Source organism: Pithys albifrons, chromosome 1 (assembly GCF_047495875.1).
Source record: "Pithys albifrons albifrons isolate INPA30051 chromosome 1, PitAlb_v1, whole genome shotgun sequence".
NCBI lineage: Eukaryota > Metazoa > Chordata > Aves > Passeriformes > Thamnophilidae > Pithys > Pithys albifrons.
In genome coordinates this window covers 67,998,027-68,015,822 of record NC_092458.1, presented here as the reverse complement: position 1 = coordinate 68,015,822, position 17,796 = coordinate 67,998,027, and the positions used below count along the sequence as shown (strand labels likewise).

Sequence of the window (17,796 nt, the reverse complement as noted above, 5' to 3'; positions counted from 1 at the left end):
CATAAATCCATGTTTAGGTCACTTAGAACACTGGCAGTACTAAACTGTCTGCATTTTTAAATAAATTAGGACCTGACCCTAAAGGCCTCCAGCAACTTCCCTTTTCAAAAAGAGTAAAAGAGTACTTTAAAATAGATCTAATTTTTAAAAACCCTATTTTTAAGTTATTTATTTTCAAGTTGAGTTAAAGTTTTTTGAGTGAACACAGCAAAATAAATGACTTTTAAGATGTGAGTATGCAACTACAAGAACACTTTACACCTGCAGGGGCAAGTTACAGCCTAGGCAGTGAATGTAAGAATTAAAGAATAATAGAATCATTGGGGCTGGAAAAGACCTCTAAGACCACCAAGTCCAACCTTTGACCTAAAAGCACCACACCCCTCCATGTGAAGCTGCTGATGCTACAGAGTTTCTGCCAGAGCCTTTGAACAGCACAGTACTAAGGCAGATTTTTCCTTTATTTTAGCTCTCACCATCAGAAGTAATAAACTGCTAGAGTGTGAGCTTAGCCTGAGATCACAATGCACCAGGAGAGTATTGTGCCAGAAGTAAGAGCTGCTTCATAGGCAATTTTTATGTAGAAGCATGTGAATTACATGCAGAACAGAGATTCATGACTAAATTCCTGAGGTGTTTGGAGATCAGGAAAGCAGCACCAATAAAAAGACTTTTCAAGCAAAGACAGCAGAGTACCTGGCACTTTGACAGCAAATATAAAACAGGCATGGACAGAACACAGTGCCCAGGCACTGTGTGTGCCATCACTGAAATTAATTGCAGAAGGTTTTTTTATTTTAATATGAAGATTTCCTATTCTGCGGAAGTGCAGGAAAGACAGAAAAAGAGGACACCCACATCAGATATATTTGAGAACTTTGATGGATCCAGATATTTAAGGGAAGAGTTCAGTTCAGGCCATTCTGCAGTAGGCACACTTTATAGGAAAATTGACAGTAGGGAGCCTCAAAAAGCTTTTGTGCAAGGAATGAAGCAAATAATTTGGCGAGAGACTCAGGCCCAGTGACACTCCCGAGGCCACTGCAATGCAATCCCCAATGACATAAATCCACTGTTCCAGGAATTATAACCATGAAATATTAGGGAGAAAAAGTTGTTTGGATGTTTTATGCAATCTGAGTAACGCAAGCCCCTCATCCGCTGAAAAGATTATTTATTATGAAATTTGGGTACAAACCATTCTGAACTCTGATATTTATCTGAATTCAGCATTTATTTTATTCACTCTGGATACAAAACATATTTCCACCAAAATTGTGACTGCTTCTAAAGAACCATATTTCTTCTGTTTGCATAGGGTGTCTTCTAACATGCAGAATCTTGATGAATCCTTTGACAGTGTCTCTTGACAAATGATAAATGTGAAAATTGATTTTTTTTTTACAAAAAAACCTGAGGGTTATAGGGAGAGGGGTGAATAAGCTGTGACTTGCAAGAGCTACTCCTCGATTTTCTGCTTGCTATCTACATGGCTAATGAGGAGAGGTCAGTAAGACCAAACTTGCATAATCACCCACTAGTGGCATTGCAAGTTTTGTGTCCCAGACAGCAGCACTGAACAAGACATGTAAGCCCTCAACATCTCTCAGCTACAAACACAGAGTAGGCAGGAAGTGCCTGCTCAGAGGATAACTCCATGAAGACACTACACCAAAAGGCAAACAATAAGGAGTACTTTACTTTTTGAAGCTAAAACTTTGCAGGGGTCTTTTTTAATTTTCCATCATTATATTAATAATGTGAAAAACAAAACATATAAGACAAACCTACCCTAGACTGTAAAAACTACAATGTTTTTTACTCATAAGAGAAAGCAGCTTTACAATGCCTTTCCTAGTACTTTTCATTCTCAGACTTGGTCTCTAGAATCCCATTCATTTTATTGCATGGTTTAACAAAAGCTACAGCATTTATGGTAGCAAGGGTGACTGAGAATATAAGAAACAGTAAGTACCATGAATAGACCTGAAAATTACCTGATGTGACAGACCTAGAAAGCTCACTTTCTCCTGTCACCACCTGACTCTGGAGGAGACATTTAACACCGAGTTCTCTCTCCTCTCTAAAAAACCCAAACCAAACATGAGGAACTTCAGCATCTGACAATAGATTTTAGCATCTAGCTTCAGAATAGTCTTGATTCTGTTTTTGCTGTCTCTCAGTTTGCAGTTGCTCCTGCATGTTCCTCACAATACACTGCACTGCAGTGGACCTTCTCTAAAGCAAAATTTGGGGTCAAGGAGTTTGCAGTCAAGAAGGTGGAACAAAAGCTCTCCTCACCGCTCGGAAGTGAGGAAACAGCAGCTGAAGGCCAGTGAAATGGAATGCCCGAAGAAAAATGTGGGGATAGGGAAAGGAGTCACTGAAGTCAGCTATAAGAAAGCAATGAGCCAGACCACCTGGACAGCACAGTTTAAAAAAAAATCCCCAGAAATAAACTTCGATGAACTTTATACCCATAAGTACTTTCATCTACAAACCACAGTTCTGTGTGTTTGCACAAGCCTTTGAAATGGTATGGGGAGACACATCCCAGGACCAGAGGATTTTAGGTGATACTGCTGAGGAGCAACCTAATACCTTATATTAAGCAATAGCTAGAAGATGATTTCTAATTTGAGTAAAACAAATTTCTCAAAAGACCTAAAAATATATAAAGGCCATCAAATAGCTTTCTATCTTCATACTCTCTATTTTGCACTTACACTGGTATTTATTAGTTTCACTTCATTCCAGTTTTTTCTAGCTCCTTGTCTGCTTAGTAACACTAATACATTTTCCAGTGAAGTTACTACTGATTCAAAGACTATGAGATTCAATCTGCCTGGCAAAAGCCTTAGAAGAAGATGCATGGACTCTCCTATCTTTCCTCCTGACTAACTGATCACACAACCTAAAAGAAAATTCAGAGGTATTATAGTTACAAAAAACCAGCAATATTTCTTATTTTCACATGCCAATAGACTTACTTTCTGAACAGACCACAAAAGAAGCTTCATATGTTTTCTGCACTGCTGGGATATTTTTTAGCATTTTTCCTTCTTTTAAAGGTCAAATATGGCTTACATAGCATCTAGCCATCAATATAGAATATAGTCTTTGCAAAGTCTGAAGGAAAGGTATTAGAATTATTATTCTCAGTTTTTTCAAGGATATACACTAGTAGCACATATATACTTTGGCAACTGCAGATCAAAATATATTTTTCTCTAATCAATTATTATACTTCTAAATCTGTATGAGTAACAATATCCACTTCTACAAAAGAATGTATCAGCTTTCTATTTTCCATGCAGTCAACTTCTCTGGGATATTTTTTCTGAATTATTACACAGAACAGCCCTGCTAGTCTGGCTCTTTGCAATGATCACATACTTCTGCAGGTTTTACATTTGGGATCTCCAAAAACATAGAGCTGAAAGTAGGAAGTGAACAATACTATTCAGTGTGGCATTGAGATCATTTGGCCGGGGTTGAAACAGGCTGAACATTAGTTACACAATAGTAATTTGAGGGCAAGCAGTCTGCTTAATCACTGCATAGTTGCCAGCACCAATCAATCAATAGGCACCCACAGGAATTTGAGCCCACCAGAAGTGGGTGTTTTCTCCCCAGTTCTTAAGCCATGGGTTGTGGAGTCACTCCTATACAAACCCTACAGAGGCCCCAGGAGCAGCTGAGGGCCAACAGCAGCAGAGGGATTGCACAGCCCAACACAAGCAACTGATGGCAATGAACTCTGCTTTTGGAATATGCTATCTCCTGCACCACAGGACAAGGGAGGCCATGTCACTTGTGAATATATATGTGACTTGAGTGTTCTTGGTGTTCAAGCCCATTTAGTCTCCACACTGTCAGTCTGGTCTCAAACCTCGACAAGATTATAGAAAATACATATTAAAAGTTGAAAGGAAATCTGTCACATCTGTATACAGCTGTTGTGGGTGGACGGACACACCAGGAAAGAATAGGTGCATGCAAAAGGATGTGATCAACACTTTGGTGGTTACTAATCTGTACATGGGTTGTGCACTCATGAATAGAGGTCCACAATTAAGCATTCACAGTATAAATTTTATTTCCATCCAGAATTTTTTCTTCCAAATACAAACCTCCTATATGAGTTATTTATATTCTGGCCCACATTCTTTTGATTATCAGATGTATGTATGGCCAAACTCCATGTACGAAGATTTGAGCAGGGCTCTCCCCACGTGGGTGTGCCCTTCCAGCCTGCGCAGTGGATTTTTTAGGTGAGGCACAGCATGCGCAGAACTGGCCCCACCGTTTCAGTCCTGAGGTCCATCTGCCACGGCCAAGCGAGCTTGGACAGTGACAGGGAAGTCCTTGGGACTGTCACAGCACCCGGTACTAACCGGGGCTGACCCTGCTGAGCATCTGAGATGTGACGGGATGGGATGGCAGGGAGGCATTGAACTGCCAGGTGATGGTCCCCACTGAGACTCAAACTCAGGTCCTTGGGTTTTGGAGTCCGGAGTGCTCTCCTTTACACCACGGGACCACCCTGGATTACCAGATATCTTTGCGAGAATTTTCAAAGCCAGGAGTGTGCATTTCAAAATCAGACCTGCAAAGAGGGTGTAGTTACGTTTTCATGTCACAGATAGCACCCTCCTTGTTGACACCTGCCCGGCCAACACTGGCTGCCGAGAGCCAGCACTGCACTGAAAGCATAGTGCAAATGTACATTGTTTAACCAATGAAAAACACATGTATACACTGAAAACAGAGTTAAGTCTGGCTTTGATTAGTGTAACTGACATGTGCACAATTTAAAGGTCCATGCTCCAGAGTTCTGATATAGTTTTAATTCCCTACAAATAACTGCACAGAGCAAACTGCCAATATTTAACTAAGTTTTTCTTTTAGATCAACTTCAGTTAACCAGTGCAACTCATGTTTGTAGAGAGGGTTGTGATCATTTGGGCACTTCTTCAAGTGAAAAATTACAAAGACCTAATCTTTAAATTTCTTTCTTTCCACATCTCAAAAATAATAACTAACCTTTACTAAGGTACTAGCAGAGTTATCTCAACAGCAGGTTAACTGTAAAAGGAAAACCTACATGCTCCTGGCTCAAGGCAAAACAAAGAAGAAAATAAAATCACAAAAGTCACACAGCAGAAACTTGTAGCACACTAAATGCATCCAAACTCTCACTGTAAAAAAACTTGTCTGGATGATAATGCTACTGTACACATCTGAGAATTGCTGTTCCAGGACTGAAAAAGACCAAATACCTGTTTTAGACAGACCCCTAGTTTCCCTTATTTTGTTTGAAGAACTGCAACACTGAGTGTTTGTGAATAACTGATCAATCACATCTACCCAGAGAAAAGAAAGGTTTATGAATTTAGTTACTTCTCCTAACACTGTATGAGAGAAGTCTTACATCCCTATAGCTCAGACAGCAATTTTGATGTGATAAATTGCCACTTCCATACTGGAGCTACAGAAGACATGGAGCTCAAGTCACATTCCAGTAAATAAACATGCTGGTTTGATTTTACTAAGGTGGCCTGTACCCCTCAGTCCTGCTACCTGTATACACCCCAGGTACACAATACTTCCTCTACTTCAGTTCTCCTTAAATGATTCCATTAATTCAAGAATTCAATCTGAAACCACATTAGTGAATTCTGATAATGCAACCATTTCCAAAAGCTGTGGTTTTCATTTTCCTACAGATTCAGACATTTAGCTTTAAGCAGACAGCACAGAACATGTTCAGAAAAACAAACAAGACAATTAAAAACAATACTTTCATTAATATACTTAGATAATGTGTCTACATTAAAATAAAAATTTGGTAAATTTTTAAGAACTAAAGTATGTTCTTTAAGATCTGAACAGAGAGTAGAAACTGGAATGCAAAGAACATACCTGGAGTTGCATATCAGCTGCAGCACACACCTTTTTGGACTCACATAGTCTTGACACCATGTTTTTTGGTAGTGGCTTGAACAAAACAAAATTCAGATCACAGTTACAACTGTTATATATCTGTAAATAATGTTGTCTTAAGAGACTGCAGAAAAAAGGATTCTGAGCTAACTTAGTGTGTAAGGTAAGATAAAGAGGGTAGGTCTCAATTTCATGACTGAGGCTTACAGGAATACATATTGATGCATCTCCGGTGTCCACGGGGTTCCACAATTTAAGGTTTTATCTTAACTAATCGCAGATATATCTGCATCTCAGCACCACCTCCCAGCACACTCTTCTGGAAATTGAGGCAGGGGGCTCTGGGACTCTCTCTTTCTCATCAACTTCTTTGTCACAGCATGTCCAGTCCTTGGACCTTCCCTAAAGTCCTGGGTTTGAAGATCATTTTGCTTGTGTGATATCTTGTTGTTCAAGACAGGGTACAGGTGTTCTTAAACAGACTGAAGGTCTACCTTGAGGGAAGTCCAAACAAGCTAATGGAATTTTGAGAGAGTGATATGGAATGGGGTAACAGTGTTGCGTAAATGTGTAAACTACTGTGCTAAGGGTAAGGAATATAATACAACTACTTCTAAAATCTACAAAAAGCTAAAAATCAAAAAAATCCATAGGCATCAATAGGATGCTAATTACTAGAAGAGGCTGAAGATACAAAATAAACATGATGGTAATAAAAACATATTTGAAGTGCTTTGCATTGAGGAAGGAAATCTCATTTGTGGACCAAAGCATTAAATGGCCAATTAAGGTATTAGGAGTAATTTACATAGCAATAGAGAAATCACTGTGCCTCTGTTTTTCTATAAATCAATGCCATATTCCTTTATATGCCTGTTAAAATGTAATTACTATCCTCAGAGATAAAGAACAGATTGGGGCAGTTAAAGCCCTCCCAGATCACCCCATTTGATCCTCAAAAACAGATAATACAACAAATTCTCATGTTGATTTTTCAGCAGAGTTCACCTACATTTACACAGAGGCCAACGTAACTCATAACACTGAGCTGGCCAGGTTTTCAGAACTTCAACTGAGACAGTATCAGACCTACTTTAACACACACAAAAAATATTTAGTCATCCTGAACAGTAAATATCTACCCTCTGAAATTTTTAATGAAGTTGAATTTATTCCACATCTGTGGCAATAAAATTATCCATGCCACCATATGCTGAAAGTCACAGATACTTTTCAAGTCATTAAGCAAAACACTTTTTGACTTTCCATCCAGATATTTACAAGTATATTCAAAGACATTTTCATGTCAGATTTTTAAGAATACCTGTATATGAATGCTTGATCTTATACTTCTTCCATAATTTCCTAAAGTTTTCAATAGATGTTTTTCCTAGTAAACATTTCCTTTTTTTCTTTTTTTTTGGCTAGCAGTTTCCTTAACCAAACAAATTAAATATGGTTAAAATAACTGGATTCTTGCTAAAATACAAGGAAAGGTACTACAATGTGCACAATGTAATACAGATGCTTGGTATTAAACTGGATAAAATCACACCTATGCTTTTACAATGTGTTGCAGTGTTTAGGAAATAATACAAGAAAGTCTAGAGTTATGGCAGAGCCGTAGGTTTGGGGTCTGTGCAAATGATATGGCTCCAAGACAAACAGTGCTCAAAGAATAAAAAAATCCAGCTCTAGAGAAGTTAAGAAAATGTTAGCAATTAACTGTGGAATCTAGAAGTTAAAGCAGGTAAGAAAAGCTCTCACGTGGCACAGCTGTTTTATGCAGCACTTATTAATGCTTTTAACATCTTCTCCAAGTTGAAAGCAGGGTCAAGAATGGTATATAACAACATCCACTATTTTGCCTGTCATATACGTGCACAGCTTTTAAATTTCAAGACATAAAAATGAACCAATGGCCATGAAGTCTGTCCTACTGTAGACCCTTGTTGGGCCAGTATTACCCTTCACAATGCAATTTTTCTATTTGTATTGTTTCAAATTACATATGATTTTGAACAATTAGAGTAAGAGTAAAAAGGCAGTAATACATAGTAATAAAGATGTTAGTGGCTAACTCTCTCAAGGTTCCACACTGGATTTATTGTTGTTCAAAATACTACTGAATTATGTAGAAAATGTAATAAAGCAAGAAGAAAAGTAGAAATAAAATTACAAATGGCAAAAAATATTTTGGTTGGACAATTTCTCTGCTTGTTTTGTGAACGTCTCTTGTCTCACCCTCTTACACAGAGTGAGGCATGCCCAACGTCTTTTCATCTTGGAACTAAAGTACATCTGGGTTTGCAATAACACGGTTTCAACTGTCATGCAAGAAACCCTTGTGTAAGGAAACCTACAGAATTTTGAATAGATTTTGTTAAGCACCAAACCTATCAGCAAGGTTTCTTTTAGGGACACCTGTATTTTGGATACAGTAAAGTATGAGAAAACTGGATGGGAATTCTTAAACTGTAATTTGTCAGTGTTAAAAAAATCTGAACAACCAAAAGCTTAGCAACAGCAAATATGTACATTTTACAAAGTTATAATTTAAGAGTGTTAAAGCTAAGAGCACTTCTACCAGTAAGGTACACCTACTCTTTCAACATAATGGATTTTCAATTTTATATTTCATCTATATTAAATGATAGCAAGAGACAGTTAAGCGCATAGACTTTCAACAGGTACACAAAATAAATATACTGAAAAGTGCAAAGACTTGTCTAATTGGCATTTCCATAAACCACAGTCCCACAGATCCCCAAATGAACTGGGAAATCCAAGTTTGCAGTTCACTGGGGCACAGAGCAGCAAGGTTCAGTGATGCAGCCAGACTTGGTACTCGCCTGGGGAGAGGTGGTCACACCCAGCCCTGCTCAAGAAACAACTGAGGCAGGTCTAATTCTTAGTTCAGAAATAACCATTTCTTAGACTCTCGACCCAAGTGTCTTGTCTTCTTTTGTCTGTGCTTCAAGCAACTGACCTCAAGCCACAGAAGACTGCTAAAAAGGCAGCCTCTGCATTCACTCATTTCTCGCTTATGTTCTGCTACAAGCATCTATCCTATTCTAAATTGAAATCCTGAAGGGAGACACAGAATGATCATTAATAATGTAATAAAATCCCTTTGCACAGGAGATGTCTTAGCACCATCTTCTAGAGACCAAGTAGAATATAAGTATTTTTATCAGAAAACTCCAAGAAAATTTTGTTACCTTTTTTGGTAGCCATATGAATGTCAAACAATGTCAATCTACTGTGCCTTCAAGAGCAAGCTCTGCTGTTTGAGCAGATTAAAATCAACAGGAAAGTACAAATCATTCTTATGACAACACCTAAGGCCAAAAAAGCACTGGAGAAAGACATAAATGTTCTTTCTTTAAATCTATCAGTACTACTAACCTGGCTGAAAGATTATATTGTGATCATAATTTACAAGCCAAGCAGAGTTTGGCACCAGAAAAACACTGCCAAAATTAGATTAAATTTAAAGAATGACAGAGATCACTTATGTTTCCCAAAACACCTTTGGGATCTTAAGATTTCAGGGAAGAAAAATTTGACTCCTGAGAGTTTTTCAAAGATCACCACTACTTTCTAAGGTAGGTTTCTGTGGATGTCATGCACACATATACTGAGGTCTTGAACTCAGGAAGATGTACTGTTTCAGGCAATAGAAACTATTCCTCCTTTGCTTTATTACAATCTCACACAGCCTCGTAATAAGCAGCTGAGTGAAGAAAAAAGAAACACCAGCATGATTATTTTACTTACCATGAAAGATGAGCTCTTGTATAAAACCTGAATGCAACTGTCATCCTCCTTCTAAAAGAAAGACTTCAAAGAGCTTTGGCTAAACCTGTATTAGTTGAATGACCATTCCATTTTTTAAATTAAAAGTCTACATGCTTTCCTTTGTGTTCCACTTTTCTATTCCTCTCTATTAAGTAACTTTAGGATCTTGGAATGAATTTTTCAGCATGTTTTCTACGGTGGCTAAAAGAACAGAATTCCCAAAGCACATTTAACTCCTTACTGTTGTGTAGTAACTGCAACACATTACAACTCTTTACTATCTGTGGGCTTATTCTTGCTATCATGTTAATACAATACTGCCTTTGTAATCCCATCTCTGTGAAAAATGAACTCTGTTCAAATCTGAACAGCTGAAACTGGCCTTTGTTCAAGACAGCCTCCAAAGACACACAAGCTTAAAGTGATTTAGCTCAGACCTACCACATATCTGTGCACTTAATAAATGAAATCAAACAAACAAACACAGTGATATAGAATGGCATCCATGTACCAGATTGTCTGCTTGAACACTGTAATGACCTCATTTCAGTATGGCTTGACTTTATGAGGTTACCTGACCAATTCAACTTTAGAAACTAATTAATAAAGTCCCCTCTGTTTTGAGCTGTCATTCAAATGAAAGGAAAACTAGACTTGCTACTTTCTTGAAACAAATATTTTCGTACTGGCCAGTTTTTTCAACGAAATACAAAAGACTTGCTCCTTTTGCCAGAAGAGCTTGAAAGCTTTGTCACTCCTCAGTACTCAACATCACAACCATCCAAAATGGATAGAAAGCAGAGACAAGCTTTCTATAAACTTCAAGGTATTTTGGACCAGATCCTCATGATCTACATCTAAATGCATAATGCATTCTCATCTTTGAAAGCCTGCCCACCAATTCTTTTCTGCAGTGCTACTAAAATAGTTTTCAACAGTTCACATGTTTTAATAATCAAAACACCTCTTTCGCCTCTTCTCTTCCCATAGACATAAGCATCAATCCTAAGTGTGGATTCTCAAGGATGAGCCCTTCTACAACTGGCTTTGAAAGCAATGGCAATCATAAGCTCAGTCTATGCTAACAAGTTTTTCTGATGCATTTATGTGCAGTAGGACTATTAAAAATGACACCACCTGAAGTCTACATGCAAAAATTATAGTGTAGATGCAGCAATCCCAAAAGGAGGATGCTTGTTCAAATTACACACATTGCCTCCACAACAATCTGGGTCAGTAGAAAGCCTTCCTTCGGTCAACAACCAGTTGAGCTATATTGGTGTAGTTGTTGCAGAAAAGATCTTTCTTACACAGAAAAGCTCAGTCTCTTAATCCACAAGAAGAAAGTTAGCGCAAGTTCTCATATGGAACAACACTTGGATTAAATGGTTTCACAAATTTCACGTTTTAACTTTTTCATCCACATTCCTTACTTCCCCTTGCAAAAGAGGTTAAAGGGGAGTAATTTTTCTTTCAAAGAACTAAAAAACGGAGAAAAAAAATTAGGCAGAGAACAAGAAGAGAGAATAAGCCCCCAAAAGATCTTTGTGAAGTAAGAGAGATGGGATTTTCTACTCAAAGTACTTTGTAACATATACACAACAGATAAAAGTAATTGCTATAGCAATCACTAAATTTCAGGAACAGACAACATTACTTTAATCTAGTTGTATTTAAATGACATACACAGAAATTCGATATTAGATTCTTAAAATCAGCTTAGAGGAATGAACATAAGCAAAAGCAGATTTATATATATTGGATAGTGGCTTAAAAATGCATTCTAAAATTTTTAAAATGCACTTAAAAGGAAGCCTTCTAAAGCCCTCAAAAGCCACAGAGCAGTTTCAGGCTCTTCTTCTCATCTTCCAGCATAATCTGTTCTTGCCCCCTTCAAGACTGAATTTCTACATCAAACTTCTCTCAATTGCTCTCTGAAAGGGGATGATTTCACCACCAATAAACAGAAGAAGTTTATGGAAATGCCAAATGGGACACACTGTCTGGTTCTTAGCTTTTGCACTGAAAACTGAACATGGGTTAGATTTGTTAAGTCATTTTGAAAATATAAATCCATAAATAATGTTCCACAAATCTCTTTCAGATGTTTTAGCAAAGCTCATTCTCTGAACTCATATGCAATCAGATTGACTCCACGCTGTTTAAACACTACATGAACTTTATAGAGAACAGTAGAAAGCAGTATTTCAGTATGTGGGCTCTAACATATACATGATGAACACTCCTGAACTGGGTACACTTAACTCCCAGGTTTCAACAAGATTAGTGCAATCAATCCTGGAAAAATGATTGTTCTGTTGAGAAAATAAAAAAAAATTTAAAAAATTACAGAGCAAATTTCTCAGAGAGTATCTATTAAAATAGAACATAAGCAATGTATTTTCCTAACTTTTCAATGAAGGCAAACCTAATTCTACTTCCACAATACTGAAACACACTGAAAGCTCAGTATTGGATAAAAAGTTTCAATGAAGTGTAACAACTTGAGGCATTTTTGAAATGTCTGTACAAATATAAATCATTTTCTGCTGCCACATCTTGAAGCCACCACCAAAAATCCCTCATTCCAAAGAGCACTGTTCTTTCAATATCCCACAGAAAGCAGATCCTTGTAGTTGACTGATACAGAACAGCTTCATGTAAAAAAAGGCATCAGAGTTCTAACGCAGAGATTCGTGACTGACAGAATGTAACTAATCCTAATATAATTTTAAATAGAGCAGTATGGTTTTCATCACAAAATATTTCAATCACTACCCTATACTGTGTTAAAAATGGGAGTTTTTAAACACTACTGATTATTTCCATTTCTGTCCATGATTTGGTACCTGAACTTTATTTTAAGATAGACTTTAGACAGTTCAATGACAAATCCTACTTTTGTCATAACTTACCTGCAACTAAATTAAAATATTCCAAATAATGCAATTCACACAGAAGCTGTTCACCTACTACACTCTGTAGGGAAAAAAAAGGCTGAAAGTTTTAAATACCTAAGTGGAACCTTGGATATAAGAATCTAGTATTCTTTTGCAGATTATCTTTTCTGCAATGACAATACTAACATTTTTTTCTGGATAACTGAAATTATAATACAAAAATATTTCCTTTCCATTGTTTATTTCTACTTTAAACATTATTATTTAGTAACACATGAAAATATTATTGTTTGCCTAAATACATTTATTCCTATTTTCAATATTTTACATATTATTTTTCCTTACCTGTCCTGTCTTATAATGCCTTGCAAACTGGTTAACCACTCGATAGTCATTTGCAAAGTACTCCATCAGAATTGAGGGAACTTCAGCAAAATCAGTAGGACATCTGGTTCCTAGGGGTAGAATAAGTGTACATATTAGCATTTGCTATTTGCAATAACACAGAGTTTTAAACTCTTCCCAAAAAGTTCCGCAACTTTCATTTTGGACTTTTGGTGAACTTTAATGTTCTTTCATTTGTTAAGTCAATATTTTATTTCCATTATTGTACATATTGCCAGAAAAGCTTCATTATAACCCTACACATTTTGCTATAAATCACAAAGTAAAACAAAATATTTGAACAGCTGGGTGAGGCACCTTATAAAGCTCTGGATCACACCCTTTTTAAACTAAACCAGACTGTATCCAAACTGGCCCTACATGAAACACCAAAGCTATATAAGTGTCCTAAACCCAAATTAAACTACAATGTAAATAAAACTCTGCCTTAATCCCATTCACAGTTACAATTTTTAGCTTCCATCTGCTTGCTGAGGTTACTTATGATTTATATTACCCTTGCTTTATAATATCAAGTCATCCATCCAAGGAACACTCTTGTAGATTGAAGACATGTTGTATGTAAGTGCAGTGAGGTAATATCTTAGCTGTTAATATTTTCAAAAAGCACTTTCCCATAAACTTTATTTACTCTAATCTTTATCAGCACCTTACACAACAGAAGTTATTAAAAACTATAACCACCAAATCAAAGTTGAATTTTTAATTTCTATTATAAAGTAAGAAATGTAAAAGTTGTCGCTTTAATAGTGGATTCACTGGGTTTTGACCTTTATCCCTCTCTACTAGAGACAATGTCAATATTCAAAATTAATCTCAAATCTACATATGCTTTTACCAATTTTTAAGACTATTTTTGAAAATCAATCCTTCAATCTTTACAAATATTTCTCTAATTTTTAATCTTAATATATAATATCTTTATATTCAACATTTTCAGACCAATACTGCTCTGTAGTGCAAATAGCATTTGTCACACTGGTTTTTACCTCCTAAACTGGGAGAAATTGTATTCTCTAAGAGCCACCATTATGCAAAGGCAAGATAAAGTCTTAAAAAATTACCCATTGTGGTTCTTCTCTGTACCTGCTTCAGTTTGAACTCACCATCAGACTAAAGACACAAAACTATGCCCAAGACTGCATGTGGTTTCACCATTATCTTTCCCATTCTAATACTCACTGCTGTTACATACAGCTCTGAAGCAATTTCAAATCATATTTGACTCTTTCATAGGCACATTAGCTATATGCAGTTCTGCATTAACATATAAAACTGTTCTTTTGTTTTCCCACCACTGCTGAAAAATCCAAGCATAAATGCTCTTTGTACTCAGCAAAAGCATGATCTGCACTGTGTACTTCTGAATTACATTTTACCTCTAAGACTTCAGTATCCAGTCATTCAGTTCTTACACAATAACCCAATCCTTCTTTTGTGCCATCACATTTCACTAGTAGAGTCTTTTTTTATTGTTGTTTGAAAATAATTTTTAAAAAGCCTAAAACAAGATAAGTGCCAAGAGAAAAGCCTGCAGAACAACACTGGTGTAGGCATTTAAGCTTTCTCAGTGCTCCTTAATAAAGTGACATAATTCTTTGTTCATAAAGTGACCACTGAAGAGACTCACGAAAATGACTTTATCTGAAAATCAGAAAGGTAAAAGATTGGGCAGTTATCTGGGATAAGTCAGTCCTCCTGTAAAACAAATATATGAATTATATACTGCATAAATTCTGATAAACTAAAATGGAATACAGGGCTAACATTTGAAAAATCTTATACATATATATGAATTAAGCAATCAATAAATTCATACAGTAACATGAAAGATTAGCTTAAGAAGCAGCACATCTTAAGTCAAAAACAGAGTATTATCCAAGTTTTGGGACCGTTAGCAGCAGAATGGGTTCCTGAATACTTGGGAATGTAATCAGAAAAGGAAGGTAGGAGAGAGCAGGAAAAATGTCAAATAAGCTCATCTCAACTAGAATGTCAAATTCTTTGTTCTCGCAATAGCCTCTAGTCATCTTGTTTCCATACTTTGCCACCCTAGTGTTTCATGAGAGGAGATGGCCCCTAAGAGACATCCCTGGGACAAGCCCTTTGATTGTTACGCATTCCAAACTCAAAAAAAAAAAAGATTCTCTGCAGAAACAACACCACTGACCTCCAACCTCCAAAGCTGCTTTTGCAATGCTAGATCTGGAGTGAAATCCTCTGGGACGCAGGACTGCCTGGAGCTAAGCCAACACTGCAATCATGCACAGGGACTCCTAGAAAGGCTGAGGCCTCAAAAATGAGCCATTTCCTGTCCCTTTAAGACTTTGACATGCAGACATACAGGATTCAGCATAAGAGGAGAACTATCACCAAAGCAGTTACTTTGGGCATGTAAGTACTCCTGCAGGTCAAGGTGAGCAAGGCTGTATGAGTGGAAAATGCTGGGGAGAGCCCTTAACTGTCCCCCAGGGACTACACAGAGCTTATACTGAAAGGGTGTATGCCATGTCCAATTGTTGTAGCAATGTCCAGTAGAGACACACTCACAAACAGCTCAGTATATTTTATGTGGAAGACTTAAAAAAAAATATTGTGCCACTGGGTGTAAAGGTATGCACTGATAAAACATTAACTGTACCATGGACACCCTGTTGTATCATTAGTCTAATGTAAAAAGGGTAAAACATTTTAAAAAAAATTTCTTCAGACAAGAGAGTGACAATCTCATCTGTTCAGTTGTGGGCTTTTTAATAAGTAAATGTCCACTGCACTTGGGATTTCCAGCACACTATTACAGGAAAGATTGTAACGAGGTGCCCACAGCCAGAAAAAGTAGCATGCCAAGCAGCCTCAGGCAGCACATCTTTGACCCATTTGCCACAATTGCAGAAGGCTGTAGAAGCCAGTGATCTGTCAGTCACTGCCACCACTGGAGAAGAGGGACTAAATTAAAATAGGCAATATCCCTTTCCTGTGCATCCACTAAGCTGTGATTGCATATTCATTCACGTTCATTTATGTATGATTAAAAGGGTCACCAGTTAGCCATGTTTTCACACAAAGTATGTTTTCAATGTATCATTTTTGCTTTAATCAGAATCGATTAGAAATGTCCTGGCTTTACAGATTTTTCCATATTGCTCTTTGCAACATCTAACTCACCAATTTTCCTTCATTAAATTTCCTAAATCATTTCCAACCCAGGATTCACTGTGCTTTTACACTAGTACAACTTTAGCTCAATTTATTTTCAAACCTCCAACTATTCCAGTGATGACAAACTCCACATAAGGCAAACTTGTAAGAATGAATATCACCATCAGAACAAAGATCAACAGTACATAAAGAAGAGATACAAATTCACTTATTAGAAGAAGAAAAATATTCAAGAGTTGTTTGGTCAAGGTTTAGATATTATTTGAGGATTTGATACTGTATTTTCAAGTCTTCAAAGCTGTAGAACTATCAACATGACTCAACTATGGTTCATACTGGGGTTTTTCTTGTTTTGTTTTGTTGTGGATTTTTTTCTTATTTTTTTTAAATCTACTCCTTTCTTCTGGAAATTAAACATTTAACTAAAAGAAAAAAACCACTGTGACAACATTCTTACCAGTGACATGTTGGTACCTAGTTCTTCCCAGCATAGAATGCATAGCATGTCCCATTTCATGGAAGAGATTCTCCATCATACCAGGGCTTAGTAGCGTTGGTGCACCACTTGCTGAATGGGGAAGGCTAAGCATAAGAACAACTACAGGGAGTTGGTACTCTCCATTTTCCCTTAGCCTGCCTCCTCGGACTGTAAAGTGACAATCCTTTTCAAGATAAAAGCAAAAATATGGACAGCCAATGTCATTATATCAATGATATTAAAACAACTATTAAATTATTAAACTTAAATTGTTAAATCAAATCTAACCATATATTCAGTTACACAAGTAAAATTCAATGATCACTAATGATGTTGTTTAATAGCAGCACACTGTTTCTCCATCTTTATTATTTGCTTCAAAGTCATATGGAAATTACTTTATTCCACATAAAGAAGACAATGATGCTCTTAGAAAATAATTTTTTTGAATTATCAAAATCTCTCCATTTTTCTAAAAATTATCACTAGCTCAAAGAAATTTACTGATGTGTCAAATTCATAATTTACAGATTAAGTTTTCCCTTTACACTTCAGCAGTAACTTCTTTATGAAATATACCACAAGCACTCCCAGTATATTGTGAAATATTAGCAAAACAGAGTAATATATTAAGCTAATGTAGATTTAAAGTTTGCCCACTCACCACCTCACTAAAGGTGGTAATTTGCAGACGCTTCTATAGAGTGAAGTGTCTACTATACTGAATGATATAGTAAATATATTGGCACTAGGTAGTGAGCAAGCCATAGGTTAAGACCATTTACAATATTAAGTAGAATTTTGAATAAAAATTAGTTGTCTTTATGAGCTTTCATCTGTAGACAGTACAAATTTCAGATTGTTCCTACTTATAAACAGTAAGCCAGAAAACAGGGGTTTAAATAACTACCATTTCACTAAATGGAGTTCTGTGATATTTCATAGTGCTTGTTATTCTGTACCACAAAGAGTCTGAGTTCATCAGGATGATGTTTTTTAAATGAAAGATTACTCGCAAAAAATATTTTACCTAAAAGCACATTTGAAGTTACATGATTTCCCTGTTTAAATCTAATTTATTTTAAATCAAGATAACTTTTACTAAAA

The 17,796-nt window shown here is 36.5% G+C and overlaps 1 protein-coding gene across 2 annotated transcripts in view; it reads right to left on the bottom strand.

The window, feature by feature from the left end:
- MIPEP (mitochondrial intermediate peptidase) overlaps window positions 1-17,796 on the bottom strand; it is a 73,987-nt gene that overhangs the window by 26,515 nt on the left and 29,676 nt on the right. For both annotated transcript variants that reach the window (XM_071553821.1, XM_071553830.1), the window contains 3 exons: window positions 16,669-16,873; window positions 12,993-13,102; window positions 5,926-6,000 (listed from right to left, as the gene is read on the bottom strand). In XM_071553821.1, coding sequence (XP_071409922.1) covers window positions 5,926-6,000; window positions 12,993-13,102; window positions 16,669-16,873 — 390 coding nt within the window. The remainder of the gene's footprint in view (window positions 1-5,925; window positions 6,001-12,992; window positions 13,103-16,668; window positions 16,874-17,796) is intronic.